Consider the following 13,202-nt stretch of genomic DNA (forward strand, 5'->3'; position numbering starts at 1 on the left):
CTCTGAGGAAAACGTGACCAACAAAGCCCCCGGACAAAGGTGTTTAATTGTGCAAATATCTCACTGGTTATAGATCAGTTTTATAGTAGAAAAGGACATTAATATGTGATATTTGATGTCCGTTGGGCTCAAAACTAGTGGGAATAATTTCCTCCTCCCCCTATATTTCGAAAAACACCTATTTTAGAACACACATTGAAAAATAGCTGTTTTTGGCACTTTCATCAAAAAAGTCAAGAAAAAACAAAATTGAAGCCCTCTTCTCCATTAGATTTTAAAGAATATATTTCTGATGTTCCTCGTTCTAATTTCAGTGAATTGACCCCACCGTATGATTAGTTTGAAACTTATATCCATAGGACCAGTCACAAAAGGACCCTAATGTAAAAAAACAGCTATAGGATAGGTTCGAGGGAACTTCAATGCAAAAATAAATTAAAAATTGGTCAATTTTTTTTTTTCAGCATTAAACTTGAAAATTAGCATCGTGACCAAAGAAGGGCTGAAAACTTCTTCAGACAAGGAGACTTTCTGGATGCATGATGCAAATCAGGAATTGTAATTGCCGAAATGCATCAGATAGTAATTTTGAGATAGCAATTTGTTAAAAAAAAGTCCAAAGACCATAGGCAGCACAGTTGCGCTACCTAAGTAAAGAGTTATGTGGGTGCAGTGCATTGTTAAGACATGGGCACTTCGTAGAGAAGGATTTGTGGTAAGAACTTCAAAAAGGGGGTCATTCGACTAGAAATTGCAAGTCATATTGCCCTTTCTAATGGTTGAAAGTGATTGGAGGACAAGCAGTCCCTCCACGCCCATCATTCCCCCAAATTCATCCAATCCAAACTTTTAGATAACTATTTTGTTCAGCGTAGTTGAAAGGTCCAGTAATTATGTCATTGAAGATTACAACACCCCAGAGACCTCAGGACAAGGGTTGTAAGCTATGTCCCGGGGGTTTATAAATTTCTTATGGAAAGGGTGGTCGTATAGACTTTTGAGGAGACGTATTTGATTCAAATGAAGGGCAACCAACCTCTCTCCCTTTAACCATCATTTCCCCATTCACACATAATCAAAATTTCGAGATGGCCATTTTGTTAAGCATATTTGAAAGGTCCAATATTTATGTCTTTAGGGATAAGAATCCCCCCACGGCCATCAGGACAAGATTCATAACTTATAATAGCTGCCTATTGTCAGCATTTGAAGTTTTTATGGAAAGGATGGTTGTATAACCTTCGGATGTGTCTGATTCAATTGGATATCAGAAGTCCTAGTGTCCTTTGTAAGAGTCAAAAGTGATAGGAGGCCAACTAACCCCCTCCCAGCTCTTCTTTTCCCTAAATGCATCCGATAGAAATTTTTAGATAACGCTTTCGTTCAAAATATTTTAAAGATCCTATAAAATGTCTTTGGGGTTGAAATAACCCCTCAGAACCCGGGGCAGGAGCTGCAAGTTATAACCGGAGGGCATATAAGATTTCTTATAAAATGAGTGATTGTATTAGCTTTGGATAGGGCTAATCCGACTGAAAATTGGGGGTTATAGTAATCTTCTTAAGAGTCAAAAGTGAATGAGGGCAGCCCGCCCCTTTCCTTCCCACAACCGTCATTTTCCGAAACAATCATCCAATCAAAATTTTGAGACATCTATCCTCAGCATAGTAGAAAGATCCTTAAATTATGCCTTTGGGAACGACAGCTCCCCCACAGTCCCCAGAACAAGGGCTGTAAGCTAGGTTATTCGTCCACTGTCTACATATGGTATATGTTATTGGAAAAGGTTTGCATGTGTGACCGTCACTTTCCAGAAAGACAGAAGGCAGTCAGATGAGCCTTTCCGAGAAGGATGAGGGTATTGTTGAACTAAATCACATTATGTGTATACGGGCTGTCAAAAGGGCTTAGCTTAGGAATGACCGAGCGCATTAATTTGGAACTTTTGGGAAATGATAAGAGAGATGATCAATTGACAAAAAAGGTAATATTTGTACGCTACTACTACTACAACTACCACGACTATTACTGATTCTGCAACTACTACTACAACCACAGTAGTATATTTAAAATTTTCGTGGGAAATTTAAACTAAATCAAAAGACACCATTTGTCTTTTGAGCACAATCACCACAAATCACCATCAATAAATAAAAGAAACTCAAAACGAACAAAAATTAACATGAGTAGGGATGACAACCCCCATACCTTATCAAGACCTTATCAACATAATTTGCTCTTTACTGAAAACGAAATATATCTAAAATGTTTTCACTTTTTATTTTAATAAATAAAAGTTATTAAAGCTTTAAGAAATAAGTATCCGCATATGCGTATTAAACTGACCATCCAAGGTCATTTTTTTTCAGTAAGGTACAAAGTATGTTCTCGTCTTGAGAAGGCATGAGGGTTGTCATCGCCACTCAGGTTAATTTTTGTTTTTTGATTTTGACTCGGTAATTTATTGTTCGTTTCGAGTTTCTTTTATTTAATGCTGGTTATTTGTAGTTGTTTTACGCTTGGGAGGTTACTTGACTTTATTTCAGCTCATTTTTGGCTTAGTGGAGCAATTTACTGTTCTTAGAAATGCTTGTTTTATGGGAAAAGTTGTTTTTTAAATAAAACCATACAAGGACAAGACCTCTGCTAAGGCTCTTCTATCAATTAAATAAAAAAAACTAGTTTTTTTAATTGAAAGTAAGGAGCGACATTAAAACTTAAAACGAACAGAAATTACTCCGTATATGAAATGGGTTGTCCCCTCCGCAGTCCCACGCTCTTTACGCTAAAGTTTGACTCTTTGCCACAATTCTACTTTTTAAAACAACTAAAAACTTTAGCGTAAAGAGCGTGGGACTGCGGAAGGGACAACCCATTTCATATACGGAGTAATTTCTGTTCGTTTTAAGTTTTAATGTCGCTCCTTACTTTCAGTTAAAAAAACTAGTTTTTTTTATTTAATTTCTGAACGTTTTTGAATTAATGCATGTTTGATTTTGGCTCTCCGCACATAAATTATTGAAATGAAATTAGTATATTAATTTTTTTTTTGGCTAAATGGCTTTCTCTTAGTTTTGATCAGACGATTTTGAGAAATAAGGGGTGGGGAAGGAGGCCTAGCTGCCCTCCAATTTTTCGGTTACTTAAAAAGGCTACTAGAACTTTTAATATTCAACGAACGTTTTTATTAGTAAAAAATATACGTAACTTAAGAATTAACTTACGTAACAAACTTTTATATTCTTATATTTTTATTATGTGTACGAGGGGGTTTGTACCCTCGTTAATACCTCGCTCTTTACACTAAATCGTAAGTTTTGTTCCAATTCTTTAAGAATGACCCCTGAATCAAATAGGCCGTAGAATAAATAGTTGAAATCACTAAAAATATTTTAGCATAAAGAGCGAGGTATTTATCTCCTCCTAAATACCTCGCTCTTTATGCTAAAGTATTTTTAGAACCCTTCATATGCGTAATAATCTCTGTTTGTTTTAAATTTCAATGCTATTCCTTACTTTCATTTGAAAAAACGTTTTCATGTTTATTTTTTCATTGTTTTTTTTTATAGTAATGCTAGAAAATCCTGCGCCCTGTTCATTGAATTTTTTTCCCCCATGGCATATTTCTCCAAGGAAAGATCCTCCCACATAGCCCCCTCCCTCAACCCTACCCCCAAAACCAAAAAAATCCCCCTGAAAACGTCTGTACACTTCCCAATAACCATTATTATATGTAAACACTGGTTGAAGTTTGTAACTTGCAACCCCTACCCCAGGGACTGTGGGGGAGTAAGTCATCCCCAAAAACATAGTTATTAAGATTTTTGACTATGCCAAACAAAATGGCTATCTCAAAATTTTGATCCGTTGACTTTGGGAAAAAAATGAGCGTGGGAGGGGGCCTAGATCCCCTCCAATTTTTTTGGTCACTTAAAAAGGGCACTAGAACTTTTCATTTCCGTTAGAATGAGCCCTCTTGCGACATTCAAGGACCACTTGGTCGATACGATGACCCCTGGAAAAAAAAAAAAAAAAATAAAAATAAACACGCACCCGTGATTTGTCTTCTGGCAAAAAATGCAAAATTCCACATTTTTGTAGATAGGAGCTTGAAACTTCTACAGTAGGGTTCTCTGATACGCTGAATCTGATGGTGTCATTTTCGTTAAGATCCTACGACTTTTAGGGGGTGTTTCCCCCTATTTTCCTAAATAAGGCAAATTTTCTCAGGCTCGTAACTTTTGATGGCTAAGACTAAACTTGATGAAACTTATATATTTAAAATCAGCATTAAAATGCGATTCTTTTGATGTAGCTATTTATATCAAAATTCAATTTTTTAGAGTTTTGGTTACTATTGAGCCGGATCGCTCCTTACTACAGTTCGTTACCAGGAACTGTTTGATATATTCATCAGCATCTGGAACTTTATTATTTTTAATCCTTTTAGTACTGTCGCTAATTCTTCCTCACAAAAGAAATCTTCCTTTAGATTCAAGATATTAAAAACCTTCATTTTCCTCTGTGTCTTTTTTTCCAAGTCTATCCTGGTTTGGCAAATTCTCAAAACGTTCTGTGAGTCTATTAACATCATAACTTCCTAAGAGATAGCTACCCTTCCGAAATTTCAGCTTTAATTAACACTAGGCACTACTAGGTGGGGATGTTTACTTTTAACATTAACAACAGCACTCCTATATACCCTAGTATCTTGTATTGACCATGCCAGTCTTCGGTTTACTATAACATAATCAATAAGCATTGCTGTCTTATCATCACGTCAATAGCATGTCAACTTGTACACCCTATTATGACCAAATACCGTATTCGTTATAACTAGATTGTTATACTACAAAATTGGAAAAATCTGTACCCATTACTGTTTTCTTTTCCTACAACAAATTTACCTAGGCTACGATACCGTCTATCCCTGTTTCTACCAATCTGGGCGTTGAAATCTTCTAGTAAAAATATCTTATTTCTACTTGGGACCCTGTATATTTGCTCCTGTAACTTTAAGTAAAATTCATCTGAGTCGCTGGTATCTCCGTCAGTCGGTTCAACAGGGGCATATACTACTATAACTGATACCCCGAACTGCCTGAGTAAAGAAATTCTATATCACCTAATTTCATGCTTCTTACCCCCTGGAATATGAGTTTTTGAAACTTCTAATAAGTCCAGTTCAAATCGTCTGAATTCGTCAGTCAAAATGCTCCAATTTTGACTGACAAATCCAGTCCCGATTTCATGTTCTTTAAATCATTGAAATTATTTTGCCCTTAGGAAAAGCAATGATCCCTGATACCAATGTAGGACGAGGATCAACATTTCTTCTCAAGTCTACACCTAAGTGCTTTAGCCGGCTTAGAGCCGGAGAGCAAAAAACAATCTCAAGCCTATTATCTCCGATTCGTATATTCATGCCTACAAAGTGTATTTCACTGCAGGAAGCAGCGCATAGTATAGAAATTAGCTAGGAAGAGGTTTTTCAATATTTTTCAATGCAATTGAGCAATCATGAATTAGGTGACGCTTTGAAGATCAAAATTCAAAATTTATAAAACAACATGGCTCGATATTCTGATTTGGCAGATTTTTTCGTAATTAAGATCCTTTTATCTATGCACCAATACCAAACAGGCCTAGATTATGTTGGGAAAATATCTGGCTTATGATCAAAAGTATTTTAAAGTTGCTGAATAAAAAAATTTGCTGTTGTTTTGAATTAGCCTATTTTTGGCTCAGAATGTGCCTAGAGAAGGAAACATATTTAGAAAACAATTCATACTTCATTATATACAAGCTAATTGTAGCTAACACATCTTGCGTGCAGCACTTTTATGATTTACTCCCCCCTCTCCTACTGTGCCAATATATGGCCAAAATTATATATTTCCCATACATTCTCCTACAATTATTCTGCATATTGTGAAGTGAGAATTTTTTTTTGGTAAGATTCTATTTGATTGACTTATTGATATCTCAGAAAGGGGTTGGGTTAGGAAAATGAAACTTTCAGGGATTGGTCTACAGGCTAGAGTATATCCTGGGAAGGTATTTTAAAGCACCCACCTCCACTCCTTCTCCCTCAAGAGAGCCCTGAAATTTGCCTACATGACAGGTCTATACCTTCATGTTCTTTAAATCATTGAAGTTATTTTGCCCTTAGGAAAAGCAATAATCCCTGATACCAGTGCAGGATGGGGATCAACATTTCTTCTCAAGTCTACACCTAAGTGCTTCAGCCAGCTTAGAGCTGGACAGCAAAAGACAATCTCAAGCCTATTATCTCTGATTTGTATATTCATGCCTACAAATTATATTTCACCACAGGAAGCAGCACATAGTATAGAAATTAGCTTGGAAGAGGTTTTTCAGCCCAGAAACACCCATTAAAGCAGACCAAATCCAGATGAATTATCCCTTAATTAGGTTCCCTAGCAAATGCTGTGTTGTTTACTGGGCTATAATTTCCTTGTCAGGAGCCACTCCTCTAGTGGGAATAGAGTTGACTGTAAGGTCCCCAGAAAGTGGTTGAGGTGGCCCTTTGCTGAGGCTGGTGATGGCTTATAATCCCATAGGCAAGGCCATTTCAAGGGTTGATAGCACCTGGGACAAAATTAGTTATGGTACTCTCCCACCCAGAAAAAAATAACCCAAAAGCCCCAGCCATGCCCCCCCCCCCACCTGGCACCCCTCAGCCTTAGCAAAGCCCCAAACCCTCTCCCCCCAATGGGAACGCCTTTGTCAAAAGGACCTTAGAAACAAACAAAAACAATGTCAGCTATAAAAAGGATATAAAGTGCTCTAAAGCACAATAAGTAACTAATTAAATATGTTTCAGTAAGCAATTTTTCAATACAATTGAGCAAACATGAATTAGATGATGCTTTGAAGATCAAAATTCAAAATTTAAAAAACAACATGGCTTGATATTCTGATTTGGCAGATTTTTTTTGCAATTAAGATCCTTTTATCTATGCACTGATACCAAACAGGCCTAGATTATGTTGAGAAAATATCTGGCTTATGATCAAAAGTATTTTAAAGTTGCTGAATATGAAAATATGCTGTTGTTTTGAATTAGCCTATTTTTGGCTCAGTATGTGCCTAGAGAAGGACCTGTAGAGAAGGAAACATGTTTAAAAAACAATTCATGCTTCATTATATGCAAGCTAATTGTAGCTAACACATCTTGCATGCAGCCCAACTATGATTTACTCTGCCCTCTCCTACTGTGCCAATATCTGGCCAAAATTATATATTTCCCATATATTCTCCTACAATTATTCTACATATTGTGAAGTGAGAATTTTTTTTGGTAAAATTCTTGTTGAGTGACTTCTTGCCATCGCAGAAAGGGCCTGGGTTAGGAAAATGAAACTTTCAGGGATGGGTCTACATGCTAAAGTATATCCCAGGAAGGTATTTTAAAGCACCCACCTACACTCCTTCTCCCTCTAGAGAGCCCTGAAATTTGCCTACATGACAGGTCTATACCTATTGAAACTTTGACAGAACAACATTTTACCTTAATTTTCAGTTACTGTTATTTCCTGTTATTTGAGTAGAATTCTGAGCCATATCAATGCTGTTTTTTTTTTTTCAAAATTCAGGAAATGTATTTGCATATCTTTAAAACCTTATAAATTTAGATTGAGCAAAGTTGTGAGGCTGAAAATTATTTTGTTGTACTTTGTTCAAGCAGAAGATCTATTTTGCAAGGTTTCACTTTATAACACACATATTTTTGAAGGTCATCAAAGGTCAAGGCCCTCTAGAGGGAGAAGGAGTGGAGGTAGGTACTTCAAAATACCTTCCCAGGACATACTTTAGCCTGTAGACCCATCCCTGAAAGTTCTGTTTTCCTAACCTAACCCCTTTCTGAGATAGCAAGAAGTCAATCAACTAGAATTTTACCTTTTTCTTTATTTGTTTCCTTCTCTAGACAAAATGACATCATTTTTATAAAATTATGAAAAAAACTTATGCCAGCTCTGCCTTTCACTAATACAGTCTGTCTTGGCTTTTTTTTTAAACTAACCATGGCTCTCAACTTTTTCATCAGCTTGTATACAAATCCCAGTATGTGCTAATATCTACCCTGAATTATGGATGATATAAAGCTGTTCAAATTACTCATCTAGAAATAAGTTGAATAAACTACTCAATGCCTTTTTTCATGCTCTTTCAAAATATAATAATTGCTTTACTTGCAATTGTAATTTTAAGCCCACTATAGACCTTCAAAGAGAATACCTCAACAACTTGAGATATCATCATCAGTGACCAGCATTCACAAGATTTTTGTTATGGCAGGCAAGTAGGCTACAATTTAAGGTAATTTAAGATACCTTTTTATCTCATTTTTTAGCTATATAAAAGGTTAGAAACAACAATTTTTGCTTCATCATATGCAGAATAATTGTATTTGATATATTCCAACTGTTGTTCCACCATACTTACTCTTCCCTTATGTGCAAATATATAGCCAATTATATATTTCCGTATATCCAATTACATATTTCCCATGCATTTTCTGGTTCTTGATTTTGTCACAGTTGGTTCAGTTTATGGGTAAACCAGTTTAAACAATAGAGTGATGCTAACAGAGGTTTATAAGCAGTATCTGAAATAAGAAAAAAAGGTATCATGTTTGAGGGTCTCTAAAGGCCTTAAAATTGATTTTGTGATTATGAAAAAAAGTAATTATGATGAACAAAAACAAAAGATGATTTTTTTGACAAAAAAAAATAATGAAAAGCAATTATTATTTTCAGAAAGAGCATAAAAAGGCACTGAGTATGTTCACCTTATTCCTAGGTCAGTAATTTAAACTGCTGCATATTTACCAACTTATATAGAATCTGTGCAATCAATTTTCCTTTATTTTAATAAACTGTTAAATCAGTTTTTAAGCAAAAGTGACTTCCAGTGAATTCAGGGCATAAATTTACACATTAGGAGCAGTGATATTTGTAGAGTTTATATCTAAGGAAAAGGGATATTACATTTAGATTCAGGATAAAATTTTTATTTAAAAAGTATGTCTCTTTCTTAGCGATCTTATTAGTGAGTTAATTGGAAAATCTACTAGATTCTTTACTTTCTGCTTATTCTAAATATTATGGTTATTTCCAATACAATACAGCCTATAGTGGTGGGTAACTTCTGAAAGAAATATACTAAACTAGCTGTTGGGGTGGCGCTTCGCGCCACCCCAACACCTAGTTGGAGGGGCGCTTCGCGCCCCCCCAAGCCCCCCCCCCCGCGCGCGTAAGTCGTTACGCGCCATATTAGTTACGCGCCATTGTAGTTGTGTCCCTGTGTCCCACTTGTGAATATAGATAGATTTATATATGTGTTTCAAACTACGTAAAAATTGCGAATATACAACATTTTTGGCTTTCCCACTACTGGGAGCTCTCCGTTTCCAATTGCCAGCAATTGATCTAAAAATGTTTGACCAGAGTCATCGTTTTGCAATCGGACACGCATATTTGTAGTTAATTTTAATATTTTTACGTGTGCCCATAAATTAGAATTTTTCAGGCAAGCATTCATTTCGTCTGCAGGAGTTAAACTACGTAAAAATTGCGAATATACAACATTCTTGGCTTTCCCATTGTCTGTGCATATACAAAGCCATATGTACTAATAATGACGTCATATGCAAACGCTCTTTTTACAAACAAACAAACATGCATACACACAACTCGTTTTTATATAGATAGATAGATAGATAGATACAATACAAATTAACTGCGTAAAACTTGCGAATATACAACATTCTTTGCTGTCCAATTGTCACTGCATATAAATAGATTGTCAGGTTTACCGACCCTCGAACATGCAACATACAATTGTCCATGGGAAAAACAATCAGTATTAAGATCTATACCACATTTTTCTAATGATTGACCTTGTGCTTTATTAATGGTGATTGCAAATGCTAATCGAATTGGGAATTGCAATCTTTTAAATTGAAAAGGCAGATCCGTTGGAATCATGGGAATGCAAGGAATAAGAACAGCCTCACCCTCAAAACGCCCTGTCAAGATTGTGGCCTCTATTAGGTTTTCCATTGTTTTTTTTTACTGCAAGTCGCGTGCCATTGCAAAGCTTTGGTGGGTTGATATTTCTTAAAAGTATTATTGGTACGCCTATTTTTAGTTGTAGCACGTGTGGTGGAAACCCTGAAAGATCTATGGAATTTAAAAATTCAGATGGATAATTAACCGCTTCATTTGGTTCCAAAACTGTGTCGACTGACTTGTAAAGGACTGCCTGGTCTCGAATCTTGGTCAAAACAATATTGTTGATTTCGTGGACGTCTATATTTTTGGGTGCGAGAATCGCTCTTTCACTTAGCCATTTATTATTTTTATAATTTTTTTAGAATATTCGGAAATACTTTTTCAATCAATTCGTTTTTGGACGTCACTAAATTACATAAATCAGCAGGTAGTTGTATACGTCCTGAAATTGAGTCTATCGTATCATAAATGTCTTTTTGTTCTGACGTTAACTTAGAAACGTTATTTTGTACATACAACGATAGATCACTCGTACTGTAACTTTGTTCACAATCCAATTCTACACATGTCGAAACAGCAGCGATACGGTTAGGTGAAGGCATTCCCAAATCCTGAAGAGGTTTGTTTGCCATACGTACGCACAAATCTTCTATAATAACTAAAGTGTAGTTATAAATTTCTGATGTAAAATCAAAAGTCATATCTGACGTCTCTAACTGTTTTTGATGGAGTATATCTTCGGACATTTTTGACTTATATTTTTCCCATAACTCTGTAGGAGCTGATGGAGAGCAAGTTGTTAAAATGATGCCAAACAATGCACGAATTTGACTTGGGGTTGACGTTTCGCACGCGTCATTGATGCAGTTATCCCAGTGTTGGTCATTCTCCAATAAATTCAGAGCTTGGCATGCACTACGGTAAGTGTCATGTATAGTACCGTTTACAGTTCTCAAATACTCAAAGGATGTCGGACCGGGTACATTCACCAAAAGCAGGCATAGAAAGAAGCATTTATGTTGATTGGGGTGAATGGTGTAGAGTCTTCCTATCGTGGTATCTTTGAAGATGGTAGGTTGGCCGTTGACTGACTTACCCTGTTTTCGACGTTCAAATACTTTATTTTTAGTATTCCACGTGTAATATGAAGGAACTTTAGATACAGCAGTTTTTTTGCAAAAGAATCATTTTTGCAAAGCGAAAAAAAAGCTGTTAATTTGGTATCCGGTGGATTCAGGGCTCTTTGTTGCACGTTGGTTTCTGAGAAATAAACACGTTGACCATTCTGTAAATGTACTGCTAAGTGAACAACAGCTGGACTACGTTCATGTATCGGAAATGAAAGAATTCGCCAAACAGCTTCATTAGTGCTTATGTATCTTCCAGCCTGATATTGTACGATTTCGTCGAAATCTTTTATTTCGGGCTGCCAGCCAAAAACTGCCATGTCACTGCCTTTGTTGACGTATTTACATATGTATTTGATTGCCTTTACGGAGTTACAGTATTCAACGTTTATGTGTGCATTAAATGTTTTTTATAATAATGGGGAATATGGAACAACCCACTGGTTATCCACTTCGATGGTGGTACCGTTGCCATTGTAGGTTCTTCAGTCATTTTACAATTAGAAATTTCTCTTTCAATGGTCTTCTTACAATTAAAAATTTGTCTTTGAACGATATTCTTAAATACCTGTGTCCTGGTCGTCATTTATATTCCCTGTGTCCCGGTCGTCATTTGTGTCCCGGTATCCCAGTCTGTAATTTCCTTTGAGTGTCCTGGTCGTTATTTATATTCCCTCTGTCCCGGTCGTCATTTGTGTCCCGGTCTGTAATTTCTCTTTTAGTGTTTTTTCTTTTTAGTATTTTTTAGTTTTTTACATTTTTTCTTTTTTCAGTTTTCTTTTTCTTCTTTATTTTTCAGCTTCACTATGAAATACATATCGCCGAACCTTTGTTTTTTTTAACTAAAATCTGGTAGGCACTGATGACCTTATCCAAATCAAAATCCCAAACCCAATCATCATCGCTATCATTTTCAGTTTTGATATGTTTTGACTCTTGCTGTCCAGGTGGATCTTCATCTAACTGCGCGGTTTTGCGCTCTTTAGCCTCAAGCCTGTTTCCTTGCTGTTCTTTTGATTCCTCGGCACGCTTTCTTTTCTGACTTTCTCTATCAGCAGCAAGTTTTTTGGCATAGACTCTTTGAGCATCTTCATCGGCTTTTGCCATTGTAAGTTCATCAGTCATTTTAAACTTAAACATTAATAGATTTCTATGTAAACATATATGTCTTAAATATCTTTAATGACGTCACCGTCATAGCAAAAATGACGACAACTAACTTCATGACGTCAGTCGACACAGAAACATTTTTTTGTAGTTTTTACCTTATTTAGTTTTTTTCTTCTTTTGTATTAATGCTAAAGCCAAGGTTCAAACCTGGAGCCTCTCGGACCTAGAACCTGAAACATAACGCTTCACCAACTCAGCTACTTCGGCTTGAATACATTCGTTTTGAGCAGCTTCCTCGGGTGTTGCCATTGCAGGCTCTTCAGTCATTTTACAATTAGAAATTTCTCTTTCAACGGTCTTCTTACAATTAAAAATGTGTCTTTGAACGATATTCTTAAATACCTGTGTCCTGGTCGTCATTTATATTCCCTGTGTCCCGGTCGTCATTTGTGTCCCAGTATCCCAGTCTGTAATTTCTCTTTGAGTGTCCCGGTCGTTATTTATATTCCCTCTGTCCCGGTCGTCATTTGTGTCCCGGTCTGTAATTTCTCTTTGAGTGTTTTTTCTTTTTAGTATTTTTTAGTTTTTTACATTTTTTCTTTTTTCAGTTTTCTTTTTCTTCTTTATTTTTCACCTTCACTATGAAATACATATCGCCGAACCTTTGTTTTTTTTTAACTAAAATCTGGTAGGCATTGATGACCTTATCCAAGTCAAAATCCCAAACCCAATCATCATCGCTATCATTTTCAGTTTTGATATGTTTTGACTCTTGCTGTCCAGGTGGATCTTCATCTAACTGCGCGGTTTTGCGCTCTTTAGCCTCAAGCCTGTTTCCTTGCTGTTCTTTTGATTCCTCGGCACGCTTTCTTTTCTGACTTTCTCTATCAGCAGCAAGTTTTTTGGCATAGACTCTTTGAGCATC

At 36.2% G+C, this 13,202-nt stretch overlaps 1 protein-coding gene across 2 annotated transcripts in view; it reads left to right on the forward strand.

Annotated features, from left to right (window-relative positions):
* Nucleotides 1-5,434: 5,434 nt before the first annotated feature.
* The window catches only part of LOC136031322 (pre-mRNA-splicing factor syf1 homolog), a 110,238-nt gene continuing 102,470 nt past the window's right edge, over nt 5,435-13,202 (forward strand). For both annotated transcript variants that reach the window (XM_065710799.1, XM_065710800.1), the window contains exon 1: nt 5,435-5,603. In XM_065710799.1, coding sequence (XP_065566871.1) covers nt 5,571-5,603 — 33 coding nt within the window. In that variant the 5' untranslated portion in view covers nt 5,435-5,570. The remainder of the gene's footprint in view (nt 5,604-13,202) is intronic.

Source organism: Artemia franciscana, chromosome 9 (genome assembly GCF_032884065.1).
Source record: "Artemia franciscana chromosome 9, ASM3288406v1, whole genome shotgun sequence".
In the NCBI taxonomy this organism is placed as follows: Eukaryota; Metazoa; Arthropoda; class Branchiopoda; order Anostraca; family Artemiidae; genus Artemia; species Artemia franciscana.